General features: G+C 57.1%; 1 protein-coding gene across 2 annotated transcripts in view; it reads right to left on the bottom strand.

Moving 5' to 3' along the window:
• Positions 1-684: 684 nt before the first annotated feature.
• The window catches only part of NOTCH1 (notch receptor 1), a 40062-nt gene continuing 14633 nt past the window's right edge, over positions 685-26113 (bottom strand). The window contains exons 3-34 of one of the 2 annotated variants that reach the window (XM_030286584.4): positions 22454-22716; positions 21850-22188; positions 18857-18979; positions 18475-18708; positions 18217-18372; positions 17943-18128; positions 17432-17545; positions 16668-16781; positions 15467-15700; positions 15013-15123; positions 14159-14351; positions 13834-13979; positions 13174-13287; positions 12161-12280; positions 11757-11909; positions 11142-11370; positions 10818-11019; positions 10552-10705; positions 10123-10307; positions 9815-9947; positions 9263-9520; positions 9043-9155; positions 8054-8625; positions 6925-7353; positions 5983-6131; positions 5141-5357; positions 4729-4819; positions 4364-4529; positions 3339-3634; positions 2944-3091; positions 2735-2832; positions 685-2307 (exon numbers count right to left, since the gene is read on the bottom strand). In XM_030286584.4, coding sequence (XP_030142444.3) covers positions 832-2307; positions 2735-2832; positions 2944-3091; positions 3339-3634; positions 4364-4529; positions 4729-4819; positions 5141-5357; positions 5983-6131; positions 6925-7353; positions 8054-8625; positions 9043-9155; positions 9263-9520; positions 9815-9947; positions 10123-10307; positions 10552-10705; positions 10818-11019; positions 11142-11370; positions 11757-11909; positions 12161-12280; positions 13174-13287; positions 13834-13979; positions 14159-14351; positions 15013-15123; positions 15467-15700; positions 16668-16781; positions 17432-17545; positions 17943-18128; positions 18217-18372; positions 18475-18708; positions 18857-18979; positions 21850-22188; positions 22454-22716 — 7516 coding nt within the window. In that variant the 3' untranslated portion in view covers positions 685-831. The remainder of the gene's footprint in view (positions 2308-2734; positions 2833-2943; positions 3092-3338; positions 3635-4363; positions 4530-4728; positions 4820-5140; positions 5358-5982; positions 6132-6924; positions 7354-8053; positions 8626-9042; positions 9156-9262; positions 9521-9814; positions 9948-10122; positions 10308-10551; positions 10706-10817; positions 11020-11141; positions 11371-11756; positions 11910-12160; positions 12281-13173; positions 13288-13833; positions 13980-14158; positions 14352-15012; positions 15124-15466; positions 15701-16667; positions 16782-17431; positions 17546-17942; positions 18129-18216; positions 18373-18474; positions 18709-18856; positions 18980-21849; positions 22189-22453; positions 22717-26113) is intronic. The other variant, XM_030286586.4, reaches the window with a different exon arrangement.

Below are 26113 nucleotides of genomic sequence, written 5' to 3'. Positions count from 1 at the left end.
TTTCTTTTTGATAGGGGACAGTATTCATGTTTTGTAGGGTTTGTTTTTAGCTTAGAAACTGTTCTTACAGGTCTATAATCCCGATTTTCTTTTTCTTTTTTTTTTAGATCATAAAAATCATTTAAATATATATATTTTTATATATATAAAAACAAGAGAGAACAAAAATTTTCTATTATCAAGGCAAATGTACAACTATATAATACTGAAATTTAAACAAAGATTCATGACTGGTACCATAAAATGTCCTCTCATACAATTGCAAAGGAAACATTTTAAAGTACATTTAAAAAATTTGTCCATACTTAATTTTTTTTCCCCTTAAGGAGTGGTATTTTTAGTCAATTTTTTCCTTCCCCTCTTCTTTCTCACCTCTCTTTCTAAGTTGAAAGAGAAAAAAAAATAAATTAATGGCATTTCAGAATCACAAATTGTTGCTTATAGCTTTACATAAACATTTCCTCTCAAATCAAACACAATGAACCCCCCCCAACAAAACAGAACATCCTATAAAAACCTAATTTGTTGATTTCTCGAAACACAACTGGTGTCCCACACTGAGTTCTTAACAATAGAACATATAAATAAAAAGGCAGTGTTCTCATGTAAAATAAAAAGTACATAAATAAATACTAAAAAAAAAAAAGGAATTAATTTGTCTTTTTCTTTTCTTTTTTCCTTTTTTATAAAAACATATTTAAAAAAGATCCTTTAATAAAAGCATCCAACGTCCTTTTTTAAAAAAAAAAAATCTCCCTCGTGTGAGGGAGATTCTGGCTCGCAGTGAGCGTCTCTAAAACACCTTTTTTATGTTTTTTTTTGTTTTTTTTTTTACTTGAAGGCCTCGGGGATGTGTCCCATCTGTGACTGCATACTCGTGGGAGGGCTGGAGATGCCCTCGGACCAGTCGGACACGTTGGAGTGGGGAGAGGAGCTGGACCACTGGTCCGGCGACTCCGGCGAGGGCGTGAGGAAAGGGTGGTCGGGCACCTGGAGCTGGTGGCTGGGCGTGTTGTCCAAGGGGGAGGAATAACTGTGCTGGGAAGGAGGGGTCAGGAACTGCGTGGTGGTCATGGGCTGGGCGAGGGAGGAGGGCAGGGAGGTGGGCAGCATCTGGGAATCCTGCGGCAGGATGGTGTGCACGGCCATGGCGCTGCCGCTCACCGGCTGCAGCTCGGGCTGGCTCAGCTCCGTGCCGAGGAAATTCTGGCCCAGGTTGGAGCCGCTGGGGTTGTGGTGCTGCTGCGGTTGCTGCGGTTGCTGCGGTGGTGGCGGCTGCGGCTGCTGCGGCGGCTGCAGGTTGGGCTGTTGGAGCTGCTGCTGCTGCTGCTGCTGCTGCTGCTGCATCTGCTGGAGCTGCTGGCTCTGCATCAGGTGAGGCTGGGACGCCAGCCGGGTGTTGGGCATGGCCTGGTAGCTCATCATCTGCGACAAGCTGGTGGTGGGCAGCCCGTTGTGCAGCGAGGTCATCATGCCGTGCTGCAGGTTTTGGGGCTGCTGGTGCGCCCCGGGCTGCAGGTTGCCTCTCAGGGGGTTGTACTGGCTCTGCACCATCCCGTTCTGCAGCCGGCTGAGCCAGTCACACTGCCCGTTCAGGCTGGCCCCGCTGCCCACCGAGAAGCTCATGGGGGCACTGCTCATGCCCGTGCTGGGGCTGGACACCGGCAGGTGGGACAGGCGCGGGGGCACCGAGTCGAAGCCCATCCTGCTGGAGCTGCCCATGGCCATATCCTGCTTGCCCGCCAGGTTGAGGTGGTTGATGCTCAGGTGGGCATCAGGCATGCCCGGCAGGTGGTTCAGAGGCATGGAAGGCGACTGCTGGAACGGAGAGGTCATCAGCGGGGGAGAGGCCACGTCCGACAGGTACCCGTGAGGCGACTCCAGGGAGTCCACTGGCGACAACACACCCGAGTTGTCCAGCAGACACCCCTTCCCATCCTGCGACTTTTTCCTCCGGGCTTTGAGGTCTTTGGCATCCTTGCCGTTGCAGCTCAGCCCCTTGGTGCTCGGCTTCCTGGCCTTCTTGCCCTGCACGGCGGGTTTGAGGTTGCCGATGTAGCTGTTGGGGGAGCAGAGCGGGGGGGACAGGGTGGGTGCCCCCAGAGGGCCGTTGTGCAGCGTGGGGCTCCGCACCAGGTTGTACTCGTCCAGCAGCCGGACGATGTCGTGGTGCATGCGCTCCTGGGCGATGTCCCGCGGCAGCCGGTCCATGTGGTCCGTGATGTCCCGGTTGGCAAAATGGTCCAGGAGCACCTTGGCGGTTTCGTAGCTCCCTTCTCTGGCTGCCAGGAACAGTGGGGTCTCCTCCTGGAAAGCCAGCAAGGTTTCGTTAGGGTTGAGTTCACAGATTCTCCTGGCCAACGCTGCCCTGAGCTCCACACCCACGTGGTTGGGCGGCAGAGATGGTCTGCCATCATCCCTCCTCTGGTGAGGGCTTGCTCCTTCTTGTTCCTACCCTGCTGAGCCACGTCCTTGTGCTGGTATCAAACCAGGAACCCTATGACTGACTCAGAGCATGCCACAGACACTGCTCACCAGGCACTGCATGGCCCCTCAACATCACCCCTACAACCAAATCCCACAGTACTCCTTTGAGCTAAATCCAACTTCATTCACAGCAGAACAATCAGATCAGAGTCTGCGTGCCAGACATTTGTAATTTAGCCAGAAATTACTCTTTAACAGACTCCCCAAACGGTTCTTCCCTTGCATATATCAGCCTAGGAGATCCTACCTTATTATTCTGCATGTCCTTATTGGCACCGTTCTTCAGGAGGACCATTGCAGCTTCCACATTATTCACAGCAGCTGCCCAGTGCAGGGCTGACTTGCCTGGGGAGGAAAACCATGAAATACAACACACATCAGAGAGTGCTGAGATCAACAGCAAGCAGCCCTTTTGTCCCATGTCTGGGTGAACTGGTGTTTTAGCTGCCTCAGTACCTAAATCATCCACGGCGTTGACATCAGCGTGGCAGTTGATGAGGTCATCCAGCATCCCCTCCACAGCCAAACGAGCAGCCAGGATCAGGGGAGTGGTTCCGTCGTGCATGCGGGCATCCAGGTCTGTTGCCCTGTTCCTAATCAGGATCTGCCACAAGAAGGGCCAAAACAGAGGGAACACAAACGTCAGGAGGGGCAGACAGCAAGGCACTGCAGCGTCCAGGTCTCAGCACCTGCAATGCCCTTTCCAAAAGGTTCATCCTTCCAGCTCTGCTCCCAAGACAACAGAGGGCTTCATTTTTTACAACTGCCACCCACAGGTGAGAGCAGAAGACCCTGTGATAACTCACGTAGCACCTCTATTTCCTCCCGAAAACCCCAAAATCGTGGCTTACCTGGAAGACTCCCTGCGCGTCGGCGGAGACGGCGGCGTGGAGGGGTGTCCGGCCCATGTTGTCCTGGATGTTGGCGTCGGCGCTGGCCTCCAGCAGGCGCTTGGCAGCGTCCGAGCGGGAGTACCTGGCGGCCAGGTGCAGCGCGGTCTCGCCCGTGCGGTCAGTCTGGTTGTGCAGGCTGGCGCCCTGGTAGATGAAGTCCGAGATGACGGCGGGAGCGTCGTCCTCCTCCTCGCTGTTGCCGGTCTCCAGCCCTCCTCCGCTGCACGAGGCGATCATGAGCGGGGTGAAGCCGTCTGAAAGCACAGGGGGGAGCTCAGGATGGAAAAAGGCTTTTTACCCTCTGCCAAGATGCTCTGCCTGCGATAGATGCTTATTCTCCTGAGTGCACCAAGACTGAGTTCCCGACTAGTTCTGAACATCAAACACGAATATCCTCCCTCTGATATGGACCTGAAATTCCTCAGTGGTATCTCACTGCTTTTTCTATTTCATTATTTCATCTGCTCCATGTTAAGTGCAGTTTGTAAGAAGGCTGCTCAAAGCAAACAGAGTATGGTAAATACCTTCATTATTTCAGAGGACAATTTCACAGACATAGGGAAGACCAAGTGTTTGTAAGAATTTAAAAATTCTTACTAACTATTGTTAAAAACCTTAAAGGAAACTTTAAAACCTCAACCTAATTCTACTAATCATTGTTAAAAACCTTAAAGGAAGACTGTGAAATGTACAAGTTGGGTGGGAGGAGAATATAGGAGCAGCAGAGATAACCTGGGTGATTTAATTGGTACTTCTGTAATTTCCACCTCAGAGGTGGAACAGAAGAGCTCTCATGGAAAGCAAAATGTGACAGAGTCTCTCTCTAAATCACACACAACAGCAACCCTGTGGTGCAGAGCTTGTAGCAGTGACTCTGCACCAGCAAGGGGCAGGGAGGGCTGTGGGGCTGCTGCTCTCCCTGCAGGGCTCAGGGAGGGCTCCACATGGCTGCCAGCCAGTGCAGAAGTGCAAGGGGTCCTTACCCGGCCCTCTGACGTTGACATCCATGCAGTCAGCATCGATTTCCCCCTGTGGAGGCGTCGGGGCCATGGAGGAGATGCGCAGGTCAGCGGCGTCCAGGTGCTGCTGCGTCCACTGCCGGTGATCCGTCTGGTCATCCGTGTCCGGCAGCATCGCCTGCTCCTCAAACTGAGGCAAACAGCAGGGAGTGAGCTCCCAGGAAAGAGCCCAGGGCTGAGCTCCAGCCTGGGAGCTCTGCGAGGCTCCAAGGTGTGTGTTTGTCACAGGCAAGTTTGCAGAGGAGCTGAGAGCAGCAATGAGGGGCCCTGAGGGTCCCTCTGCTCCTTCCGTGACAAACTGCAGCACAGGAATGTGGCAGAGGGCTTACCCTGAACTTCTTGGTGTCCAAGGTCTCCTCATCACCCCACTCATTCTGGTTGTCATCCATCAGCGTGCCGTCCGAAGCATTTTTGAGGGGTCTTTAAAAGTAAAACCACAGAAAAAGTTATCTCCTGTGCAGGACCTGTTTGTGATGTTTGTCCACGTACACAGACTGAAAGAAGAATCAACCAATTTCCAGGAGGTTCCCCTCAGGCTGCATTTCATTTTTTACCAAGTGCAGAAAAGATTACAAAGCACAGACCATACAGAACACTGCTTTTTTCCCCGTGCAGAACTTTAAGAGCCCTGATTCTCCTCCTCCCTGCCACACCACTACGATGCACTAGAGAACAAAACTCCAGCAGGCTCTCCCAGAAGAGCCCTGAGCAGCCCTGGGTTTTAGCAAGCGAATTACTCACTTCAGTCCAACAGAATCCTCCCCGAGGGGTTCCCGTCGCTTCTTCTTGCTGGACTCTGTCACTTTGAAGCCTTCAGGGAACCAGAGCTGCCCATGCTCCCTGCGGCGCTTGCGGTTCACCAGCACCCCCAGCCCGATGAAGGCGAGCAAGACCAGCGCAGCCCCCACCACGTACATAGGATACAGCTGGGAGTTCTTCGTGGGCTCGGCTGTCTCACCTGCAAAACAGTGGGGCACAAAGAGATGCTGAGACATTAAGCTGCATAGCAAACCAGGGACGGAGTGGAAATGAAGGAAAATTTGTTAATAGAGGTACCTAAGTCTGATCTAAATCAGCACCCCCCCCCCAAAAAAAAAAATAAGGTCATTTTATACGCTATTAATCAGAATTGCAAACTATCGGCAAATTCTCGGCTGCACAAGGCAGCCTGCACCAGGAGACAGCTTCACTTTTTTCTCCTTTAAGGAAAAGGATTAGCAAACTTCAAATCATTGCGCTTGCATTGAGCTGTTAAGACAAAAGGATTTAGGGGGGATTTTCAAGATACAAACTTCAACTCCTTGCATGTCACTGATTGATTGGAGCTGCTTGGGTTTTCTTTTTCTTTTCTTTTTTTAATAACTTTTAGAGTGATAATGATTTTGAAATAAAACCTGGAATAAGCAAAAATAATAAAGTGGGCTTGCGATTTTTTAAAGGAAAAGACTTAAAGGAAAAAAAAATATATGTGAGGCTATTAAAACCAAAGTGCTTCAAATGCAGCCAATTGACAGATAACTAAACTCGGGGAAGGCTGGCAAGTTTTGGCTGTCTCTCCTCCTCACATGAACAGCTGTACTTACTTTTGACAGCTTCTATTTTGTAGGGTATGTTCAGGTTGCCAAGGGAGGCCAAGGCTCCCAGGAATGCTGCCACATCGGTGGCACTCTGGAAGCACTGGGAAGATGACTGGATGCACTGGCGGTTATCAATTTCCAAGTAGACAATGGATCTGTGAGAGAGAAGAGTCACTCAGGAACAGGGAGAGATGACCACACTGAGGACATGGGCCAGCCCTGTCTCCCTTCCCTCTTTAACCCCCATCAGGGGGAATTAGAAAGTGGGAACCCATCCCCTTGCTCCCCTGTGGCCCAAAGCCTGCAGCTCACGCTCATGGTCTGTTGGATTTGCCTCAGTGAATGCTGTAAAATCCAGCTCTTTATCTACAGGAATGGAAGAGAGTCTCTGCTTCACAATGTTTTGTAATTACCCAGACACCAGAGTATCTTAAATAATGCTGTTTGGGAGCTTTCAGATCTTCTCATATCAGTTTCACTGCTCTAACTCCTTTGCTTTCAGAGGTTTTTGATTGAGCCCACGGAGAGGGAGCAGGTTAGATGTGTATGTTTACACCAAAGATCTCCAAACACAGATTGCAGTAATTGAGTTTTACAACAAAGCTCTAGAAAGCATTTCCCAGGGAGAAAATGAGGCTTAACTTAATGACTTCCTGAAGTCAGACAGTCGGTCAGGCCAACCTCTGCTTCCAGGTCCCACCCAGCCCAGCCCCGGCTCCCAACAATGCACAGGACTCCTTCAGTCGTGAGAGCTGGGCAGCATTGTATCAGGGATTCCTGAATGATCATTCCATTTTCCCACATGAGAGCAAAATCCGGTTTCTGTTCACACAGAAAGCAACATCTAAATACAATTATCTGGCCTACATCCTTCCCTTGCTAGCATGTTACTATTATCAACACAGAGAACGCAGTGAGTGCTGCTCAGAGCAAGTGGAACCCTCTTACCCTCTGATGTCCATCTGGTCGAGCTCCCTCTTCTGCCTCCTGCCAGCCCTGGAGTAGAGGCTGCTCTTCACTTTGTTGATGACAGCACTGGACATATCTGACCAGTCCTCTGTGGACCTCTTGATGTAATGTTTTTTCAGCTCCTCCTCGTTGCCGTAGTATGGGAAGATCATATACTCCCCCTTGGGGTTCTTCTTGAAGACCACGTTGGTGTGCAGCACACGGCTCAGCTCCCGCAGGAAGTTGAAGGAGTTGTTCTTCAGGTTCTCGGGGGTGATGAGGACCACCACCACCAGCGTGCCATCGGCCAGCTTCTCTGGCATGTTGTTTGCACAGTCCAGACCATCCCACTCGCACTCAAAATTGTTGCAGCCCTGGTCGCAGTGACCGTCCGAGAAGTGATCTTTGCAGTACTGGTCATACAGAGGGCTGGGGGGAGGAGGAAGCAAGGCAGAAGAAAGAATTAGACCAAGTACTGCAAATAACACCTATCTGCTGAGAAAAGCAGTGGTGGTCTCTCTTTTGTATAAATATTCTTCACTCTGGCAGACACTAAACCAGCTTACATAGAAAGCAGCTGCTTCATGCAGCACTGTGAAGCATTCACCGCTGCAGGTGAGAGAGAGCAGCTGTTAAATTATAAAAGAAAAAGGAACAAATTGCTGTGACTCAGAGAAGACATGGGGACACAGAATAGTTACTAAAACCAGAGCTGGTCCAGGAATCTGGGACTAAGTTCCTGCTGTTGCCAAAGACAATGTTTGGGAAATGCTTGGATGTTAACATCATCATGTTTCCTGGCTGCTCTTCCATCTGGGGTCTCCCTGACTCTGTTACTGCTGTGAGTTGGAGAATTCACTTCTGTGAAGTGCTACAAGCAAGGACAGGGAAGCCATCTGCAATGAGTCAAACCCAGAGAGCTTCCAAGTAGATGTAAACTCAGAAGGACCACAGGGGAGATGTGATTGCTTGAGTTGCAGCCCCACAGGCAGCAGAACAGAATGTTGGGAGTGAACAGCAGGCCTGAGTCTAGGAGTTTTACCAGATACAATCAGAACAACCAGAGGGTCACCAAAGATGGTGACCCTGATGGGCTTCAAAACAAGAAGGTTTTAAAGAAGCCACTTACTTGCACTGCCCCTCGTATTTCTGGCAGTCAAACCCATCGTAGAGGCAGCCAGCATTATTGCACTGAGAGTCACACTTGCCATCGTTGAAATACTTCCAGCACTGCAGAGACTGGGAGCAGTTCTTCCAGGGGTCGTTGAAGTTGAGGGAGCAGTCACCCCCGTCCCAGCCGCAGGCGTGGTTGTTGCATTTCCCGTCGCAGATCTTGTTGCCGGCGTACCCCGCGCACACGGCGATCTCGCACTTCTCCTCGATCTTGGGGGGGATGATGTCCTGCCCGATGCCGCCCTGGAAGTCGAAGTCGAGGATGTGGCAGTTGAGGCCGTTGAAGTTGGCGGGGCAGTTGCAGCGGTAGTAGGGGGAGGCGTCGCTGGAGAACTCGCAGGTGCCCCCGTTGTAGCAGGGGTTGGAGGTGCAGGGGCTGCTGGCCGGGTACTGGCACTCGGGGCCCGTGAAGGCCGGCGTGCACATGCACTTGGAGCTCTTGTGGATGGAGATGCAGGTGCCACCGTTCAGGCAGTGCAGGTTGCCACAGGTGCGGGAGTCGTTCTCGCAGGTGGCACCCACGAATCCCTGGGGAGGGCACAGCAAGGAGGGAGTCAGAGCCACTGATGCTGTGCTACAAGCAGCATTAACACACCTGTGTTCTGGGAAAATAAAACTCATCCACTAAAGCTGGTGATGGGCAAGAGTAATCTTGAATGTAAAGCCCATGAGAGCATCCCCCCAAAGCGAAGGGAGCTCTTCTCCGTATCTGTTTGTCCCAGTCTGTGTGCTGCAAATAACATTCAGCCTGTTCTACCTTCAGGCCTGAGCCACCTTCTCCTTAACTCTATTCCAGCATCCTTGCAAGCGTGGAGGGTGCACATTTATGGATGCACCCACAGCAAAGCATCCTCCCATTCATGCCCATCCCAGCTGGGGAAGCCTCAGGGGCTGAACTGGCCTCTTGACCACCTCTCATGCCCACACTCATTCCCAGGCACCTACCGGGGGGCACTTGCAGATGAAGCCACGGCCAGTGTTGCTGGCAACAGCACAGGTTCCCCCATTCCTGCAGGGTTTGCCTTTGCAGCCATCCACCACGGTGTCGCAGCGCCGGCCTGCGAGGGAGAGGAGCGTGTGAGGAGCAAACGAAGGCGTGCAGGGATGCCTGGGGGGGCTGGGGCTGCAGGCTGGACCCTGTGAGCAGAGGGGATGCGGTGCTCACCTGCATAGCCAGGTCTGCACTCGCATTTGTAGTCGTTGACCCGCTGCACGCAGTTCTGGGTGCCGCGGGCGTCGCAGGGGTTGGACAGGCACTCGTTGACATCTCCCTCGCAGCGCTCCCCTACAAAGCCAGGGGGGCAGATGCAGCTGTAGCCACCTACCCGATCCTTGCACTTGCCATTGTTAAAGCACTTGGGCCCCAGGGTGACAGGATCAAAGAAAGGGCTGCAGTCATCCACATTGATCTCACAGTGCACCCCTAGAGAGAGGGGGAACAACCCACACAGCTCATCAAACAGTATCGGGGGGCCCGCTGCTCCCGAGTGTGAGCCTGCCCTGCCAAGGGGCTGAGCCTGGCCACGTCAGTGGCAGCCTGAGCCACCTCTCGGGCAGGAGGGACACGGCACCACAAGGCCAAGGCCGCGTGGCCTTGATGGCTAAGCCCACAAGCAAACACAAACCTCGCCCGCTGCCAGCCCCAGCAGCTAATGAGCAGAATCCAAGGATATCTGCACTCAACCCACTAATGCCCCAGCCTGGGGAATTAATTTACCTTGAGTTCCTCTGGGGCAGGAGCATTTGTAGGTATTGATGAGATCGATGCAGGTTCCTCCATTCTGGCATGGGTGGGACAAGCACTCATTGATCTCCTCTGAGCAGTTAACTCCATGATAACCAGCCACACACTGCAAGGAGGAAAGAGGGGAACTATCAGAGAGGTTCCACACAGCCCCAGGAGCACAGCCAGCACCCGAATCTCCAACTTGGTAAAGGGGCATCATGCAAGGGCAGCACCTTGGGCAGCAGAAAAGCAATAGCTGAGGCTTTTTCCCTGGGAATTCCTGCCCCCCAGGCACCCACCTCGCAGGAGTAGCCTCCCAGGTAGTCTGTGCAGGTGGCTCCGTTCTGGCAGGGGTTTGGGGAGCATTCATCCACCTGCTCCTCGCAGTAGCTGCCGGTGTAGCCGGCTTGGCAGCGGCAGAAATGAGTGTTGCCAGTGTCAACACAGAGCCCCGAGTTCCTGCAGAGGTGTGCTACATCGATACCTGTCAGGCAGAGCAGAGTGAGATGCAGGGACCTTGGTGACACCCACACCCCACAGGGCTGTGTCCTGGCCACCACACATCCCACAGGGAATCACAGCCTTGGGCGTGCATTCCTGGAGCAATCCTTGAGATCGCTCTGTGCCAAAGATGCCAACCAAGAGAACTGGCCACATCCCTGCTCAGTGCCCAGCACAGGGACACCTGGGGACCTCAGCCTGGCCCTGTACACGTGGCAGGGCCTTACCTTGCTGCTTAGCAGCCACCTCGCAGGACACGCTGGGCACATCGCAGTAGAGCCCTGTCCAGCCGCTGTTGCACTCGCAGTGGTACAGGTTGCTGGTCTGCCAGCACTTCCCTCCGTTTTTGCAGGGCGAGGAGTCACACCAACGCACCAAGTTCTGGGGGAGCAGAGCAAGAGATGAGGGTGAGGACCCAGCAGGGCTCCTGCAGGAGTGGGGACGGCAGTGACCCCCAGATCCCCCCAGCAGCATCCAGCTGGGGTTCCTGTACCTGGCAGTTGAGCCCGGTGTATCCCTGGGGACAGGTGCACTTGTACGTGCCGTAGCTGTCCTGACACGTGCCCCCGTTCAGGCACGGCTTGGAGTCACACTCGTTGATGTTGTGCTCGCAGTAGCTGCCCGTGAAGCCGGGCAGGCAGACGCAGGTGAAGGTGTTGATGCCATCCACGCACGTGCCACCGTTGAAGCAGGAGCTGGGGACGCAGACGTCGCACCCCAGTGAGTCCCGGCCGGCCGTGCCCCACCCCAAAGGCCCCGCACACCAACCCAGGGCTGTGGGGACCTCAGCCCCTCGTCCCAGGTGGCAGGACTGTACCTCTCTGTGCAGTCAGGGGTGTTGTTCTCGCAGTGGATGCCGCTGAAGCCGGAGGGGCAGGTGCAGGTGTAGCTGTTGACGCAGTCGGTGCAGTTGGCCCCGTTCTTGCAGGGGTTGCTGGCACACTCATTGATGTCCTCCTCGCACTTGGGCCCACGGAAGCCGGCCAGGCACTCGCAGAAGAACGTGCCAATGCCATCCGAGCAGGAGCCACCATTGTGGCACGGATCTGGAGAGGAGGGACGTGCACATGAAGATGTGACGGGTCCAGCTGGGTGCAGCAGCCCAGCCTGGGAGCTGCCCCATGGCACTGTCCCCATGCACATTCCCTGAGCCCATGGACTGGGCAGAAGCCACACCGACCCCTTCAGGAGGCTGGGCACAAGGAGAACCCATGGCACACGCTGTCCCCCCAGCCTCCTTCCTCCTGCCTTGGCCTGACACAGCTCAACAGGGCCTGAGGTGGCCCAAAAGCCAAGCAGGGCTCACAGCACAGCCCAGGCCACTGTGGCAGCCAGGGCTGGCCCATGCATGGGGAGGAGAATCCCAGCCCCAGGAAGGGTGGTGAGGCTCAGGGCTGGGCTGGGTGCAGTCTGGGGGAGCCCCTGCTCTTACTGGGTTTGCAGTCGTCGATGTCGGTGTCGCAGTTGCGGCCGGAGAAGCCGGTCCGGCAGGCACAGCGGTAGCTCCCATTGGTGTTCTGGCACGTGGCCCCATTCCTGCAGGGGCTCTTCACACACTCATTGATGTCAATCTCACAGGTCTGACCTGGGGACACGGCAGGACAGGGATTGTGTGAGCTGTGGGTGCTGGTGAAAGCCCCAGGGGTGACAATGACATCGTGGGCACTGCTCACACCAGGGCAGAAGCCAAAGGATGCAGGCAATGGTTGTGTCCCACCCACCCAGCTGAGCCATGGGGCAGGCCAGACCCTCCTTAAGGCCTGGCTCCCTCCCCTGTGCCTTTCCCTCCCTGAGGGGAGCAGGGGGTTCTAACTCTCAAAAGGGCCATGCCCATACCTTGCCAGCCAGGGGGGCAACTGCAGGAGAAGCTCTTGTAGTCCTCTGACTCCTGGCACTCGCCACCGTTCTTGCAGGGGCTGCCAGCACAGGGGGCCAGCACATCCTCACAGGTGGCTCCTGCACGGGCACAAGCACCCGCTGACACCCTCCAAAAGGACAGGGGGCCCAAGATCCCGCTACCCCTGTCCCCTGCCCTGGGCTGCTGCCAGTCTGGGGAAGGCTCTGAACCTCCCCAGCACCCCAGGGCAGCCCAGCTGGGGCTGTCTCCTCCATTCTGGGTCACCTATGACCCCGAACCCCCACAAACTTTTAAGCCCTGGCTATCTGGGCTGCATGACAGCACTGCCCACTTCCTTTGGCAGGGAAGTGCTGCTCGGGGTGTCTTTTCCCCACTGCACTCCCTCCCCCCTTCCCTCTCCGCTGCTTTTCCTGTTTACGTCCAGCCAAGGGACACGTTCCCTCCGAACCCTTATCTTCCCTGTCAGCCAATATCTCCTGAACTGGCCTTTGCTATTTTCCAGAGCCTTCCCCCTCCCCGCCTGCCCAGTCCTCGTCCCCCCCAGGGGTTTCTATGGCCACTGGCGAGGGCAGGAAACAGCTCACGGCTTCCTGCAATTGTGCCGGGCTGCGCGAGCGGAAGCGCGGGGCCGGCAAACAGGAATTGGCTCAGCAGAATCCCCCGGCCCCTCGGCCTCACATCGCCTCTTCCAGCACGGCCAGGGTGGCTGGGGAACGCTGGGGTGTCAGTGGGGTGCTGCTGCCCCCGAGCCACCACCCTGCTGCCCTCCAGGAGGAGGAGGAAGAGGAGGAAGCTGCGGCTGGCAGCTTCCCAAAGCTCCTGCAAATTTCCTCCAGCTGCGCCGTGGAGAGGTGGAGCCGTGGCTGTGGGCAGCCCCCAGGCAGGGCAGAATGAGGGAAGCCTTCATGCTCAGTGCCAGCTGGGACCAGTCTGGTGGCACAGGAGGGGCAGAAACTCCACAGAGGCACGGGGCACGGGGCGCTCCCCTCACCTGTGTAGGGCAGGAGGCAGTTGCAGGTGTAGCCAGCAACATCATCAATGCACGTGCCCTGGTTCAGGCAGGGGTTGGAAGCACATTCGTTGATATTGGTCTGGCAGTTGGGGCCTGTGTTAGGAAAAATAGACAGAAGTGGCTGTGATGGAGGTGTGCTGGTGGCAGGGGGCTGAGGGTACAGTGGGGACACGGTGGCAGTGACAACAGCACACCCATTGCCCTGGGAAAGCCTCCTGTGCTCAGCTCCAGCCCTGGACTCTGCTGAAGGTGTCCAGGAGGGTGGCACTGCCACAGCTCCCAGCCACACCTAGGGTTCCACTGTCCCCAGAATGAAGCCTCATGGAGCACCCACCTCATGAAAGCACCATGGAGCACCCACCCACAGCTTCCACCCAGGCCTCGGTGTGAGGGGAACATGGCAGCACCCCTGGCTGCGCCCTTAGAATCATGTAATCACAGACTTGTTAGTGCTGGAAAAGCCCTCTAAGATCATCAAGTCCAACCATTAACCCAGCATCACTGTTCCACATCCACACCCCTTTTCAACACTTCCAATCATGGTGACTCCACCACTCCCCTGGGCAGCTTGTTCCAGTGCCTGACCACCATTTCCAGGAAGAAATTTTTCAGAATATCCAGTCTAACCCCTCCACTTACCGCTGAAGCCCTCCCTGCAGGTGCAGATGTAGCCACTGGTCATGTCCTTGCAGGTGCCACCGTTCATGCAGGGATTGGATTCACATTCGTTGTTGTTAATGTCACAGTTTGTCCCGCTCCAGCCAGGGTCACAGTCACACTTGTAGCTTTGGGGAAAAATTGGGGCATAAAGAGCTGGTCCATCCTCTAGGCTGCACCAGCCATCATTTATCCAGCAAATCCTGTCCCTTCAGGGAAATACCCCATGGCACTGCCTCAGAGCATGGACAAGCACCAACTCAGGGGACAGACGCTCACCCTCCTCTAACCCTTTGGTCCAGCCTACCCATTCAATCCATCGTGGCATTTCCCGTGGATGCAGGGGTTGCTGTTGCACTCGTTCACTTCGGACAGGCACTTGGGGTCGTGGAAGCCCTCGGGGCAGAGGCAGGTGAAGCCGTTGATGCCATCCTTGCACGTGCCCCCGTTGTGGCAGGGGTTGCTGGCACACTCGTCGATGTTGATGTTGCACATGCGCCCTGGCACAGGGGGAGCAAGGAAGGGTTACCCCATGAGCGTGAACGGCACAGTGTGGGGAGTGCAGCTGCCCCTCCAGCCGCCCAGGGAAGGCCTGCTGCAGGCTGGGATCTCAGGACACACTAGGCTGGCTGCAGAGGAGCGGGCTGCCCTGCAGGCAGGCTGTTCACACCCTGCATCGCCTGCCTGCCTTCATGAAATGGCACTGGGAAGAGGCCGTGCCCTGGGCTGCTTTGGTCCAGGAGGGAGCACGAAGGGAGGAGGTTTCAGCCTGTAACTCTACCTGCCACAGCTGACAAAGCCAGGCTTTATTTCAGCTCCCGGCGGGCCCGAGGACAAGGGGCCGCGCGAGCGGGGAGCGGTGGGGGCTGCTCCCATCAAAGCCCTCCACCATTTCCAGCAGCCATCAAACAAACCAGTTGGACAAGGCAGCAACCTGATACCCATGGGAGTGGGCGCAGCAGGAGTCGAATTCGCAGCACCAGACACCCCTTTGATTTCGGACTGAGCCGGGGTCACCCTCCTGAACAGGCAGGAGCGCTGGAGGGTGTAAAACCTCCTACAAGCGGGATGGCAGCATCCCCCCTCCTCATTGCACCCTTGTCCTGGTTTTGTGAGGCACCAGCAGCTGCAAGTCCCCAGGGTGTGAGGCCCTGTTCTCACCTGTGTACCCCGGCTCGCAGGTGCACTCGTAGCCATTGATCTTGTCAATGCACTTGCCGTAGTCACAGGGGTTGCTGGCACAATCATCCAGGTTGATCTCGCAGTTGGGGCCTGGGGAGGAGAGAGGGGTTGTTAAGGTGTCCCCAAGAGGAGAGGATTGTCATTAGGAGGGCCCCAGACCCGCCAAAGCAGTAAAATGAACCGCGCTGGCACCAACTGCCACCACCACCCCACAACAAAGCGCCTTCGCCATGGGCAGCTCCCGGCTGGGGCGCGGCTCCTGCCTGAGCTGGGCACCAAACTGGGAGAACTCGCCCTCGCCCAGGACGCCCCGGGCTGGCCCCAGCACCAGGGCGGCTGCTGGTAGCGGCCCAGGGCCAACCTGCCCCAGGAAGAGGATGGGAGTGGGATGCTGCACCCGCACTGCGACCCATGTGGAGCCCCTCCTGCTCACCTGTGGTCCCTTTGAGGCAGATGCAGTTGTAGGCGTTGTTCCTGTCCTGGCAGGTGCCCCCATTTTTGCAGGGCTGGCTCTGGCACTCGTTGATGTTGATGTCGCAGCGGTGGCCCGTGTAGCCGGGCTGGCAGAGGCAGGTGAAGGAGGCGATGCCGTCCTTGCAGGTCCCGTAGTGGCACGGGTCAGGGTCACACTCATCGATGTCGATCTCGCAGTGAGCACCTGTGAAACCTGCCACCAGCAGGAGAGACGCAGGGTGAGGATGGGGGACACGGGGTGGGGATGTGGGACACTCTTTCCCACCCTCTCCAGCTGTGAGGCAGCGCACCGGGGTGGCTTTACCTGCCCCACCGTGAGCTCTGGGACCCCCAGGAGCGGGGTGCAGGCAGGGAGCACCCCGATGAGCTGGTGGGGGTGCTGGTCAGAGCCCAGCCCGGGGGCTTTGTCCCGGGGTGCACAATGACCCGCATTAAAGCGGCCTCGGCTGCGGAACGGGGCCCCGCGCTCGCCCGGGCTCGTCCTGGAGCGCACGGGGGGGTGGCCGCAAGCACCCCCCAATAAAAACCCCCCCGGCAGCTCCTATTCTCCAGGCCAGCTCCCTCCCCGCCGGGTTTGGGGGTGGAGAGCCGAGGACAAAGTACAGCTTTGACTAGACCCCGCCAAGCCCACATAGCAGCTTTTCATCGGGGCTTGGCATTAGCAAGACACTAATTAGAGGCCATTCAGCTGGAAGATTTCTGGCGGGAGCTGCTCCACAAAAGAGCCACTGTTTGCCACCAGGGCTCAAGTCATCATTTTGTGCAACTGCTCCTTGGGTTTCGGTCGGCGAGCCCCCGTGGCCCTGCACCTTGCATCCCCATAGAGGCAGCTTTATTCCTTCCTTCCTGCCTTCCCCCTCGCTGCCGCCCCGGCGGGCGGGAGCACGGTGGGACGGCTGCTGCAGGGCCACACCTAAGGAGTGCCAGGCTCCATACACCTGGTTCCAGGGCCAGCAGGCTCCAGAGCTCGACTTGTTCGGCCAACACCAGAGAAAGGCACATCCTGCCCCACGGGAGTCACATCAGCAGGGACCAACCTCATTGATGGGCAGTTCGGGGACACCTGCCACAGCAGGTGCTTGCAGAGGTGGGCACTAAATGATTTGTCAATGTGGTTTCATAGCATATCACTGGGCAGGACCCCCTCAGCATCCCCTCACCTTCGGTGCACTCGCAGCTGTAGGTGTTGGGGCCATCCACGCACTTGGCACCGTTCTTGCAGGGGGTGCTGGCACACTCGTCGATGTCAAACTGGCACAGGTGCCCGTTGAAGCCTGGAATGGAGGGAGAAGTCACGTCCCTGCGCACAGCCAGACCCACCAGGCTCCTCTCCTTGCCAGGCTCCCTTCCTTGCCAGGCTCCCCTCCCTGCCAGGCTCCCCTGCCTGCGCCGGGCAGCTCCCGCTGGGCCCCCCGCATCCCCCCGCATCCCGGCTGGGGCGCCGGGTTTCCATGGGGACGGCTGCTGGGGGCCCTGAATGCGGGGCTGCGACCCACCATTGAGAGCATCTTATTTACATCTCTAGAGGAGCAAAGTCTCTGAACTTCAAAACCTCCTTTCACAGATTAACCGTCTCCCCATTCTCTGCTCCACCCCGTGACTTTGACACCGCATTCAAAGCCGCTGGTGCGGCCCCCACCAGCCCCCAGCCCTCCTTCCCAAAGAGGGGCCTTTTCAAGTGCAAAGCCGTGGGGTTTAATCCTCCTTCCCCTCTCCCATGGGCGGGAGCTGGAGCAGCATGGCCTGCACGGGGCTCAGCCCCTCATGGCAATTGGAGAAGCCCCCTCCAAAGCACCAAGAGGTGCTCGCTACACTCTCCCCTCTTTGGAGGGCTATGAAATTTAAGGAGCCCATTCTTGGCTCGAGCCGGGATGCATCCTGGCTTTGTTTCCACTAGAGTGGCAGAGGGAAGGGTGCCACGTACCAGTGGGGCACTCGCAGTGGAACTCGTTGATCTTGTCCAGGCAGTTGCCGTTGTGCAGGCAGGGGCTGCTGGCACACTCGTCCGTGTTGATCTCGCAGTAAACCCCCTCGTACCCTGCCGAGAGACCCAGCACTGTCAGCACCACAGCACAGGGCTGGCACAACCCCGCATCAGGTGCGTTACACCTGGACCCCCCATCTTGGAAAGGCAGCTCAGGAGCTGTTCTACACCTGGTGGGATTTGATGCACAAGCTGCTCCTTGGATCAAATTTGGCTCAACCCAAATGAAGGCTGGCAAGAGGAATTCAGTGCAGGGCTGATTGTGCTCAAATCTCACTTCTTGTCCCCCCCACCACACAACCTTTACTGAGCTCCTTCTTTTTGGTGCTGTCCCCAGGCACAGAGGAGCTGTTGACCCAACCCTGCACCGAGCTGAAGCTCAGGGGTGCTCAAAGCCCTCCCAATGCCCACCCCCAGCACCAAGGCTGAGTCCACAGGGCTGCCCACGCACCGGGCATGCAGATGCACTGGAACTCCCCAATCTGGTCCAGGCAGGTGGCATCATTCTGGCAGGGGTTGGAGAGGCACTCATTGACATCAATCTCACAGCGAGGGCCTGAGTAGCCCTGCAGACACTGGCACTGGAAGGACCCTTGAGTGTTGATACACTTTCCTGCGTGCTCACACGGGTTGGCTCCTGTAAAACACAAGCACAGCTCTCAGGACTCGCTCCTGGCTGTGCCACAGCCCTCCCAGCCGTGCTGCTGCCACCCGTGTCAGCTCACCCAGCGAGCACTCGTCCACGTCCTGGTTGCAGGCCGGCCCCATGTACCCCGAAGGACACGTGCAGATGGCTTTGCCATTGACGGGGTTGGTGTCGCAGTTGGAGCCCTCGTTGCAGGGGTTGCTGATGCAGGCGTCGTCCAGGTGGCACAGCAAACCTGGGCAGCCAAAGGCACGTCAAGGCCGATGGGCACACGAGTCACTGCACCAAGGAGCCAGGGGACATGCAGGGCAGGGGAGGAGGTGGGGCAGGGCCTCACCTGTGCGGCCGTGGGGACACTCGCAGTAGAAGGAGGCCACCCGGTCGTGGCAGGTGGCCCCGTGGAAGCAGGCGGCCATGGCGCAGTCATCGATGTTCTCGCTGCAGTCCTCGCCCGTCCAGCCGTTGACACAGACACAGTTGTAGCCGCCGTGGTTGTTGTGGCAGGTGCCCCCGTTCTGGCAGGCGTTGGGCATCAGCTGGCACTCGTCCACGTCCTCAGTGCAGTACTGACCTGCCAGGGGACAGGGCACCTGCGTGAAGCTGGCACTGACCGCTGCTGTGTGAAGCAGAACAGCTCTGCCCACACTGTGCCCACCATCCCCCCAGGCAGGACCCGTCCTCCCGGCCCAGCCCTGTGCCACCAGCATTCCTGGCACTACCTGTCCACTCAGGTGGGCACTGGCAGTTGTAGGTGTTGACGCCGTCCACGCAGGTGCCCCCATTCTTGCAGTTGTTGCCGGGACAGTCGTTGATGTTCTCCTCACAGTTCTGACCCGTGAACCCTGTGCAGAGGAGACACCTGCCATGATGCCAACTCACCCACTGTGAGTGTCACACCGTGCCCCTCGCCTCCAGCAGGCTGTTCATCATCAGGTGCTGAGCGTGTGCCAGGTGGCTTTGAAGCAGCTGCCTGGTTTGATCTTCACCCCCATTCCGCCTCTGCTGGGGCCTGGCAGGCAGCAGCTTCCTCTGCACAGGGCAGGGTGCCCCTGCTGCCACAGCCTCCAGCCCTGGAGACGCTTGCCCCGAGCAGTGCAGGATCTGCCTCCACACAAGCCAGAACGAAGCAGGGCTGCTCCCACGGAGCCTTGTGGCACCCAGTGCTGAATCACCGGTGTTTAATTTCACTTGTAAAGAGCCCCAGCAGCAGCGCTTGCCCCTGAGGGGGATCCCAGTCCCTGCCAGGGCGAGCCACAATCCCACACGGCGCTGGGCTCATCCCAGCCCACCTCCTGCTTGGGTTTGTTATCCCCTCCAGCTGATAGCATGGAAACCCTGCCACCCCCAGCCTCTGCAGCAGGAGCACAGCAGCCAGGCCCTCCTCAGGACATCTGCCCAGCCACCTCTGACTGACATTTGTGTTAAAAGCTGCATTTACTGTATGACCCTGAAAGCTCTTGACCCAAGTCCTTGGGGTTTGGGATGGCAATGCCAGCCCTCAGTGCCAGTGTCCATCCCCGGGGCATTCTGCAGGTCCAGACCAGGCTGCTCCCCGCCCAGGCACCAAAAAAGGTCACCTCCACAGGTAAGGACCAGGTGTCCAGACTCATCTCTGTGGGACCCCAGACCCTGGCCCATCTGGGAGCTTTCCCCTCACTCTCTCCACATTTTCCTCTCCCCATCTCCATCACATGGGCAGCAGCCACAGCTTTTTATGATTGCTGGTAGGAGTCCTGAGCAGATAACATTGATTTGCACCTCATTTTTAAGCAGAGGGGCTGAGCCTGAGCAGCCATAGCTCACAATGTCCTAGATACCAAGATTCACTCATTTTGAACCATCCAAATGAGTAATTAGTACGGCAATTACTTTAAACTCAGGGTTACATTCTGCAGCGATGGCACGATAAACCAGCCAAGATTAGTTTAACTTGAAGAAACCCGGTACAGTCAGGCCTCTCCAGGAATGAAAAGGGGACATTGTTCCACGTTTGCTGTGCCACATACCAGCATATCAATCACCCCCTTATCATGAGGAACAGCCCCCTGTCCCTCTGCCTCTGCAGCTCCTGCGTTGTGTGCAATGCAGGAGGTGCTGAGGCTCCCTGCCACCCCACGGGAGGTGAAGCAGCTCCTGCAGGATGCAAATCTCCTGGAAACAGCCCACGGAGCCACAGCTGGGTGTGACAGCACCGATGCTGCCTGCCAGGAGCAGGGCTCTCCCCCAGGCTGTGCCTCACCTTCCCTGCTCAGTGAAAGTGCCTCGTCAGCAGAAGGGCAGGGCAGGGCCAGCACAGCTCCTCCTGCCACCTCCACCTGCCCATCCCTGCGGGGCAGGGCTCGGAGCTGCTCCAAAGGAGCATCGCCCCTGGGAGCTCAGCCTGGAAGGAAAGGCTTCCTTCCTGGCACTGCCTGGTCACCCCACACCTCCCCGTCCCTAAGGACAGGAGCTTTGCTCCAGCCTGGGTGAGCTGCGGTGGGGGTGAGGCAGGAGATCCTGCAGGGCCCTGTCTGCTCTGGATGGTTCAGGAGATTCCTGAGGTACTGCAGCCAAAAGCTTTGGCAAGGGGATGGAACCTCTGAACCCGTGTCAGACATTGAGGCCAGATCCCCCCACAGCTCACAGGGATCTCTTATCTTCCCTAACCCAGCAGGATGTGGGTGTCTGTGCCATCTGGGAGACCCCATCCCCACCTCGATGCCACCTTCCCAGCAGAGACGGGGCAGGAGCCCCACGGCAATGCCCAGCCCTGCCCAGGGTGCAGAGCAGAGAAAGCACCCAGCCCTCATCCTGCTCTGGCCATGGCTGGGCTATGGGTGACCAGAGGATCAAACCAACCCCACAAGAGACTCCTCAGGCAGCGCAGTGCTGCCCACAGCTTCCTTCCCAGGGACAGGGCGGGGGCATCCCCTCCACATCTACCACAGCTGGCCAGTGTGGCTGGCTCGGCACTCATCCCAGGAAACACAACGTGGTCTGAGCGTGGCTCTGGGCTGAAACTCCAGTTTCATTTCTCCAGCTGACCCAGGGACAGGTGGAGCGTGGAGCAGCTCAGTCCCCTCTGCTCCCTGCCCTTACTGCACTGCACACCCTCTGTCTGAGGGCAGAAGTGAAAGGGCTTGCTGGGGTCAGGGAGGCCTTTCACAGCTGCTGCTCTTCTCTAGGGTTTGCAGGGTGCCCAGCTCCTTTCTGGGGTGCCAAGACCCCTTTCAGGGTGCTGAGCTCCCAGGACAGTGCCCACCAGGCCCCTCCACAGGAGCTCTCCGTGCCAGAGGCTGCCATCCTGCTGGCCTGCTCCAGGGTTTGCCGGAGGGAGCAGCAGCGAGCACAGAGAGGGTCTTCCTTCCCCAGCTCCATTAGCACTCGGAAACTTTCCAAAATAGCTATTCCGGGCTAATTATTCCATTCTGGAAGTGGATTAAGCTAAAGCGGAAAAAGGCACTCTTATTCTGGAATATGAGCATCCGCACAGGGGCCTCTGCTCAAACAGTTGTTTTGGAAGAGCTATTTTGGTGAAACACAAAGTCTATAAAGCCCCCAGATGAACTCTCCTCCTCAGGCATTGCTGCCCAACATCTTCCCTAAAGCACACGGCACAGGCAGCCCACAGCCAGAGGGTTTCACCCCTCCCAGAGTCACAACCTGCAGGAAATTCAGACACTGCTCATTTGGGGTGGACTGAAGGTGCTGCCCCGTGCCTTCCCCTCCCTACCTGGCAGGCAGGTGCAGTCGTAGGTGGTGTCCCCGATCTGGCGGCAGGTGCCCCCGTTCTGGCAGGGCGAGGGGTTGCAGGGCACGTAGAGGTGCTCGCAGTTCTGCCCGGTGTAGGCCGGCTTGCAGGAGCACTGGTAGGTGCCCACCTCGTTGGTGCAGCTGCCCCCGTTCTTGCAGACGGGCGGGGAGATGTTGCACTCGTTGACGTCCTGCTTGCAGTTGGCGCCGTGGAAGCCGGCGGTGCAGCGGCAGATGTAGTGGGCTTCGAAGGGCACGCACTGGCCCCCGTTGGCACAGGGGTTGGAGGCACAGGGGTCAGCCTGCTGGCAGGTTTTACCTGGGGACGGCAAGGACAGAGGGTGAGGGTGCAAACAGCAGCTCAGCTCTTTTGACGGTGAGGCGGCGAGCGATCCAAACCTGGATGTGGGACTGGCTGTACCTCACCCCCTCACCTCAAACCCCCTCTGTGCAGCAGCACCACAACTCCCTCAGCTGCCACCCACCCTCCCCACCTGCCAGACCCCCAAACCAGAGGCAGCTCTCCCCCGCTGTGGCAGGCCATCCCTCCCCGGGCAGGGCCGCGTCCCCAGCGCTCCCCTCACCCGACCAGCCGGGCGGGCAGCGGCACTTGTACTCGCTGAGCGTCAGCAGGTCGCAGGTGCCGCCGTTGCGGCAGGGGTTGCTGAGGCAGACGTTGTCGCGGGGCGTGAGGCACAGCTCGTCGCTGAAGCCCAGGCGGCAGGCGCAGCTGTAATCCACGGTGCTGCCGCGCACCAGCGCCGTGCAGGTGCCCGCGTTCTTGCAGGGGGAGCTCAGGCAGGGGTTGGGCAGCTGGCACCGCTCGCCCACGTAGGCACCGCCGCACCTGGCAGGGGTGAGATGCACCGTCAGTGCCGCGGCCCACCGGGAGCCCCGGGGACCGGGCGGCCCCGCACGCACGGCGGGTTTGGCACCGGAGAGGCTCTGCCCTGGCTGGGAAGAGGAAGATGAAAGAGGTGCTGGGAACAAAGGCGTCCCCCATGGAGGGGCCTGTGCTGACTTGCAGAACCGCAGCCACGGCACTGACATCCTGCATCTCATCGCTGGGAGGTTCTTCTCCCTCCCCTCCCTGCTGAAGGGGAAATCGAGGCACAAGGGATACATGGTGGGGGCAAGAGGAACATCCCCATCCCCATCCCCATGCCCACACCAAACCCACGGGGCCATGGGGACAGCCCTGCTCCCTGCCTACACTGCAGTCTCTGCCTCACCAGGGCTATTTTTATCCTCCCTCTGTCCTAAATCACTCAAACACAATTAAGCAGGGGCTCAGCACTGGCTGGCAACAGGTGGGACAAGTTCCTGCTCCTCCAAGTCAGCTGAGAGCTTCCCCAAAGCCAAACCCTGCACAAGGAGGGCGAGTGGCCCTGGCTGCTGCATCCCTCTGCGTGAGAAAAGAACCCCTGATGCCACCACCAGCTTCACCGTCTGTCACCACTGGCCAGCTGGGCTGGAGCAGGACTGGAGCTGGCAGCAGAGCTATGCCCTGAGGGCAAACCCCACCAGCCATCCCGATGGCCTGGGCAGGATGTGTGGTTGGCAGGACCCTGCAGAGAGGGGAAGCTGACAGAGCAAAGCTGTGCCACAAAAAAATCCCAGGGATGAGGCACAAACCCTCAGTTGGGGGTAAGGCAACCCCAGCTGGAGGTGATGGGTGGGGAGGTGACAGCACCAGGTCGCTGGGGGACTGTGGTCCCCACGGTGCAGTGGCAGGTCAGGCTCAGGCCACCAGGAGCTCACACCTGTTGCCATCAGATCTGGTGGGACATCGCATTCCTGAGCCTCCTGTGGCAAGGGGGTGAGCAGGGAGGGGATCCCAGAGGATGCTACAGAGCCCAGCAGTCACCTGCAACCCCCAAAACAAACCCGTGGGGCTCCCCCGGTGAAGCACAACCAGCAAACCCCACCCTCAGCCAGAGCGCTTTGCCGTCAGCAAAGCCCGTGGTTTCAGCCCCGCTCCCCCTCTCCTCCTACTTTTTTTTTTTTTTTTTTTAACCCAATTCTGATTTCATTGTCGGGGATTGTGTGAGAATTTGTCAGGATTCGGAGACATTTTGAGTTAATGAGACGGCATTATCCGGGCCAAATGAAAAAGAAAATGTGTATAATAATAAATCAGGGCATCTGCTCGGCACACAAAGGGCGGCGGGGAGCAGGTGCGCATCCTAATGAGGCGGAGCAGCTGCCGGAGCCGCGCACCGAGCCCGGGCACCGCGGCCGGAGGATGCGCCGGCGGAGAACGGAGAAGGGCTCTTTGTGCGGGGCAGGACGCGGGGATGGCAGCGGGGATGGAGGCAGGCACAGGGGCAGGCACAGGGGCAGGCACAGGCACGCCGCTGGGCTGTGCAGTCATCTGCTAAAATCTCCGCCCGGCCGCGCCGCGCACGCTTTTTTTCTTAAAATAATCCATCCCTGGTGGCAATCTCCGCTGGAGGCTCCAGGGGCAGGGGAAGGAGTGCGGGGGAAATGGGGAATAGGGAGAATAAGGAGAGGGGGTAAAAAAAATAGGGGATAAGGAGAGGAGGTAAAAAAAAAGGGGGAATAAGGAGACGGGGTGAAAAAAAAGGGGATAAGGAGAAGGGGTGAAAAAAATAAGGAGAATAAGGGGGGGGGGGGAAAGGGGAATAAGGAGAGGGGGTGAATAAAAAAAGGGGGAATAAGGAGAGGGGGTGAAAAAAAAGAGAGGGGGTGAAAAAGAAAGGGAATAAGGAGAGGGGGTGAAAAAAATAAGGATAATAAGGAGAGGGGGGAAAAAAGGGGATAAGGAGAGGGGGTGAAAAAAAAAATAAGGGGGAATATGGAGAGGGGGTGAATAAAAAAAGGGGATAAGGAGAGGGGGTGAAAAAAAAAGGGAATAAGGAGAGGGGGGGAATAAGGAGAGGGGGTGAAAAAGAAAGGGGAATAAGGAAAGGGGGTGAAAAAAAAAGGGAATAAGGAGAAGGGGTGAAAAAAAAAGGGAATAAGGAGAGGGGGTGAATAAAAAAAGGGAATAAGGAGAGGGGGTGAAAAAATAGGGGATAAGGAGAGGGGGTGAATAAAAAAAGGGGGATAAGGAGAGGAGGTGAAAAAAAAAGGGGGATAAGGAGAGGAGGTGAAAAAAAAAGGGGGATAAGGAGAGGAGGAAGAAAAAAATTGATGCTGGACAAAGAGTGGTGCTGGCAGCACGGGAAGTGTGGCATGAGCTGCCAAGGCACGGTGGTGGCACCACGGGAGAGGGACACGATGCTGGGGGACCAGGAGGGGATGGATGGATGCTCGGCATCCCAGGCCAAGGCAGGAGGGCAGTAGGGCTCTCTGGAATTGGGGTTCCTGCACCATGAGGTCGGGGAGAGGGGCACACAGCCCAGCGCCCTCCAACACAATTAATTTTTGGGCTGATTCTGATTCCAGTGCAGGTAAGTGGGGGTTTGAACACATGGATGGGAAAATAAAGTTAATACCAGCCTGAATCTGGGCGTGGTTATTAGCCAGGAGGTTAATCAGTGATGGGAAGAATGCCCTGGGACAGGGAAGCCCCTGCCTGAAGGCACAGGGCGGGTTGGAGTCACTGGCAGTGCCCTGGCTGGGGGCTGCTCAGGTGTTTTCCAGACTTGTGCTTCAGGAAACCGCTCAAGTTTCATAGAGCTGGTAGATTATTTTAAAATTAATTTCTATTTGTTTGTGTTAAGAGCTGATTTATGGCCACAATCAGCTCCAGAAGTGAGCAGAGTGCAGCAGGTGGCAGGGAAGAGTTCAGCTTGGAAGGGCTGGGATGGGCACAGATGGGCCATCAAGTCCAGGGTACACTCACACTCTATATTTCTCCTCCCAGCAAGGGGCATTCCCAGCAAATCTTCAGGATAAAAGCACAGCACAGGCACCCTTCCAATGCATCAGTCACTGCTCTAACCCAAGGAGGAGTTTCTGTCACTGCACGTGGGGCTGTGCAGCACAGACCCTCTGTACGTGCCCAGCAACTCCCAACCTCACACACACACCTCACACACGCCTCCCAGCACGGGGAACCTCCCAAATCTTTCCATGGCTTCTAAGTCATCTTGGTTTCTTTGTGCTCAGGACATCCACCTCTCTCACACCTGCTGGAATCCATGCTGCTCCTGCATCTTCTGTAGATGCTCCAGCAGAGAACGGGGCTGTTCCTGCCCTCTCTGCAACAGCAGCTCTGGGACAAGCAGGGAAGAGCACATTCCCAGCTGTGGATGAAGCCACAGGATGAATTTCAC

The sequence above is a fragment of the Taeniopygia guttata genome, chromosome 17 (genome assembly GCF_048771995.1).
Source record: "Taeniopygia guttata chromosome 17, bTaeGut7.mat, whole genome shotgun sequence".
Classification (NCBI taxonomy): domain Eukaryota; kingdom Metazoa; phylum Chordata; class Aves; order Passeriformes; family Estrildidae; genus Taeniopygia; species Taeniopygia guttata.
Note: the sequence above shows the minus strand (reverse complement) of the source record. Positions and strands in the feature narration are given on the sequence as shown.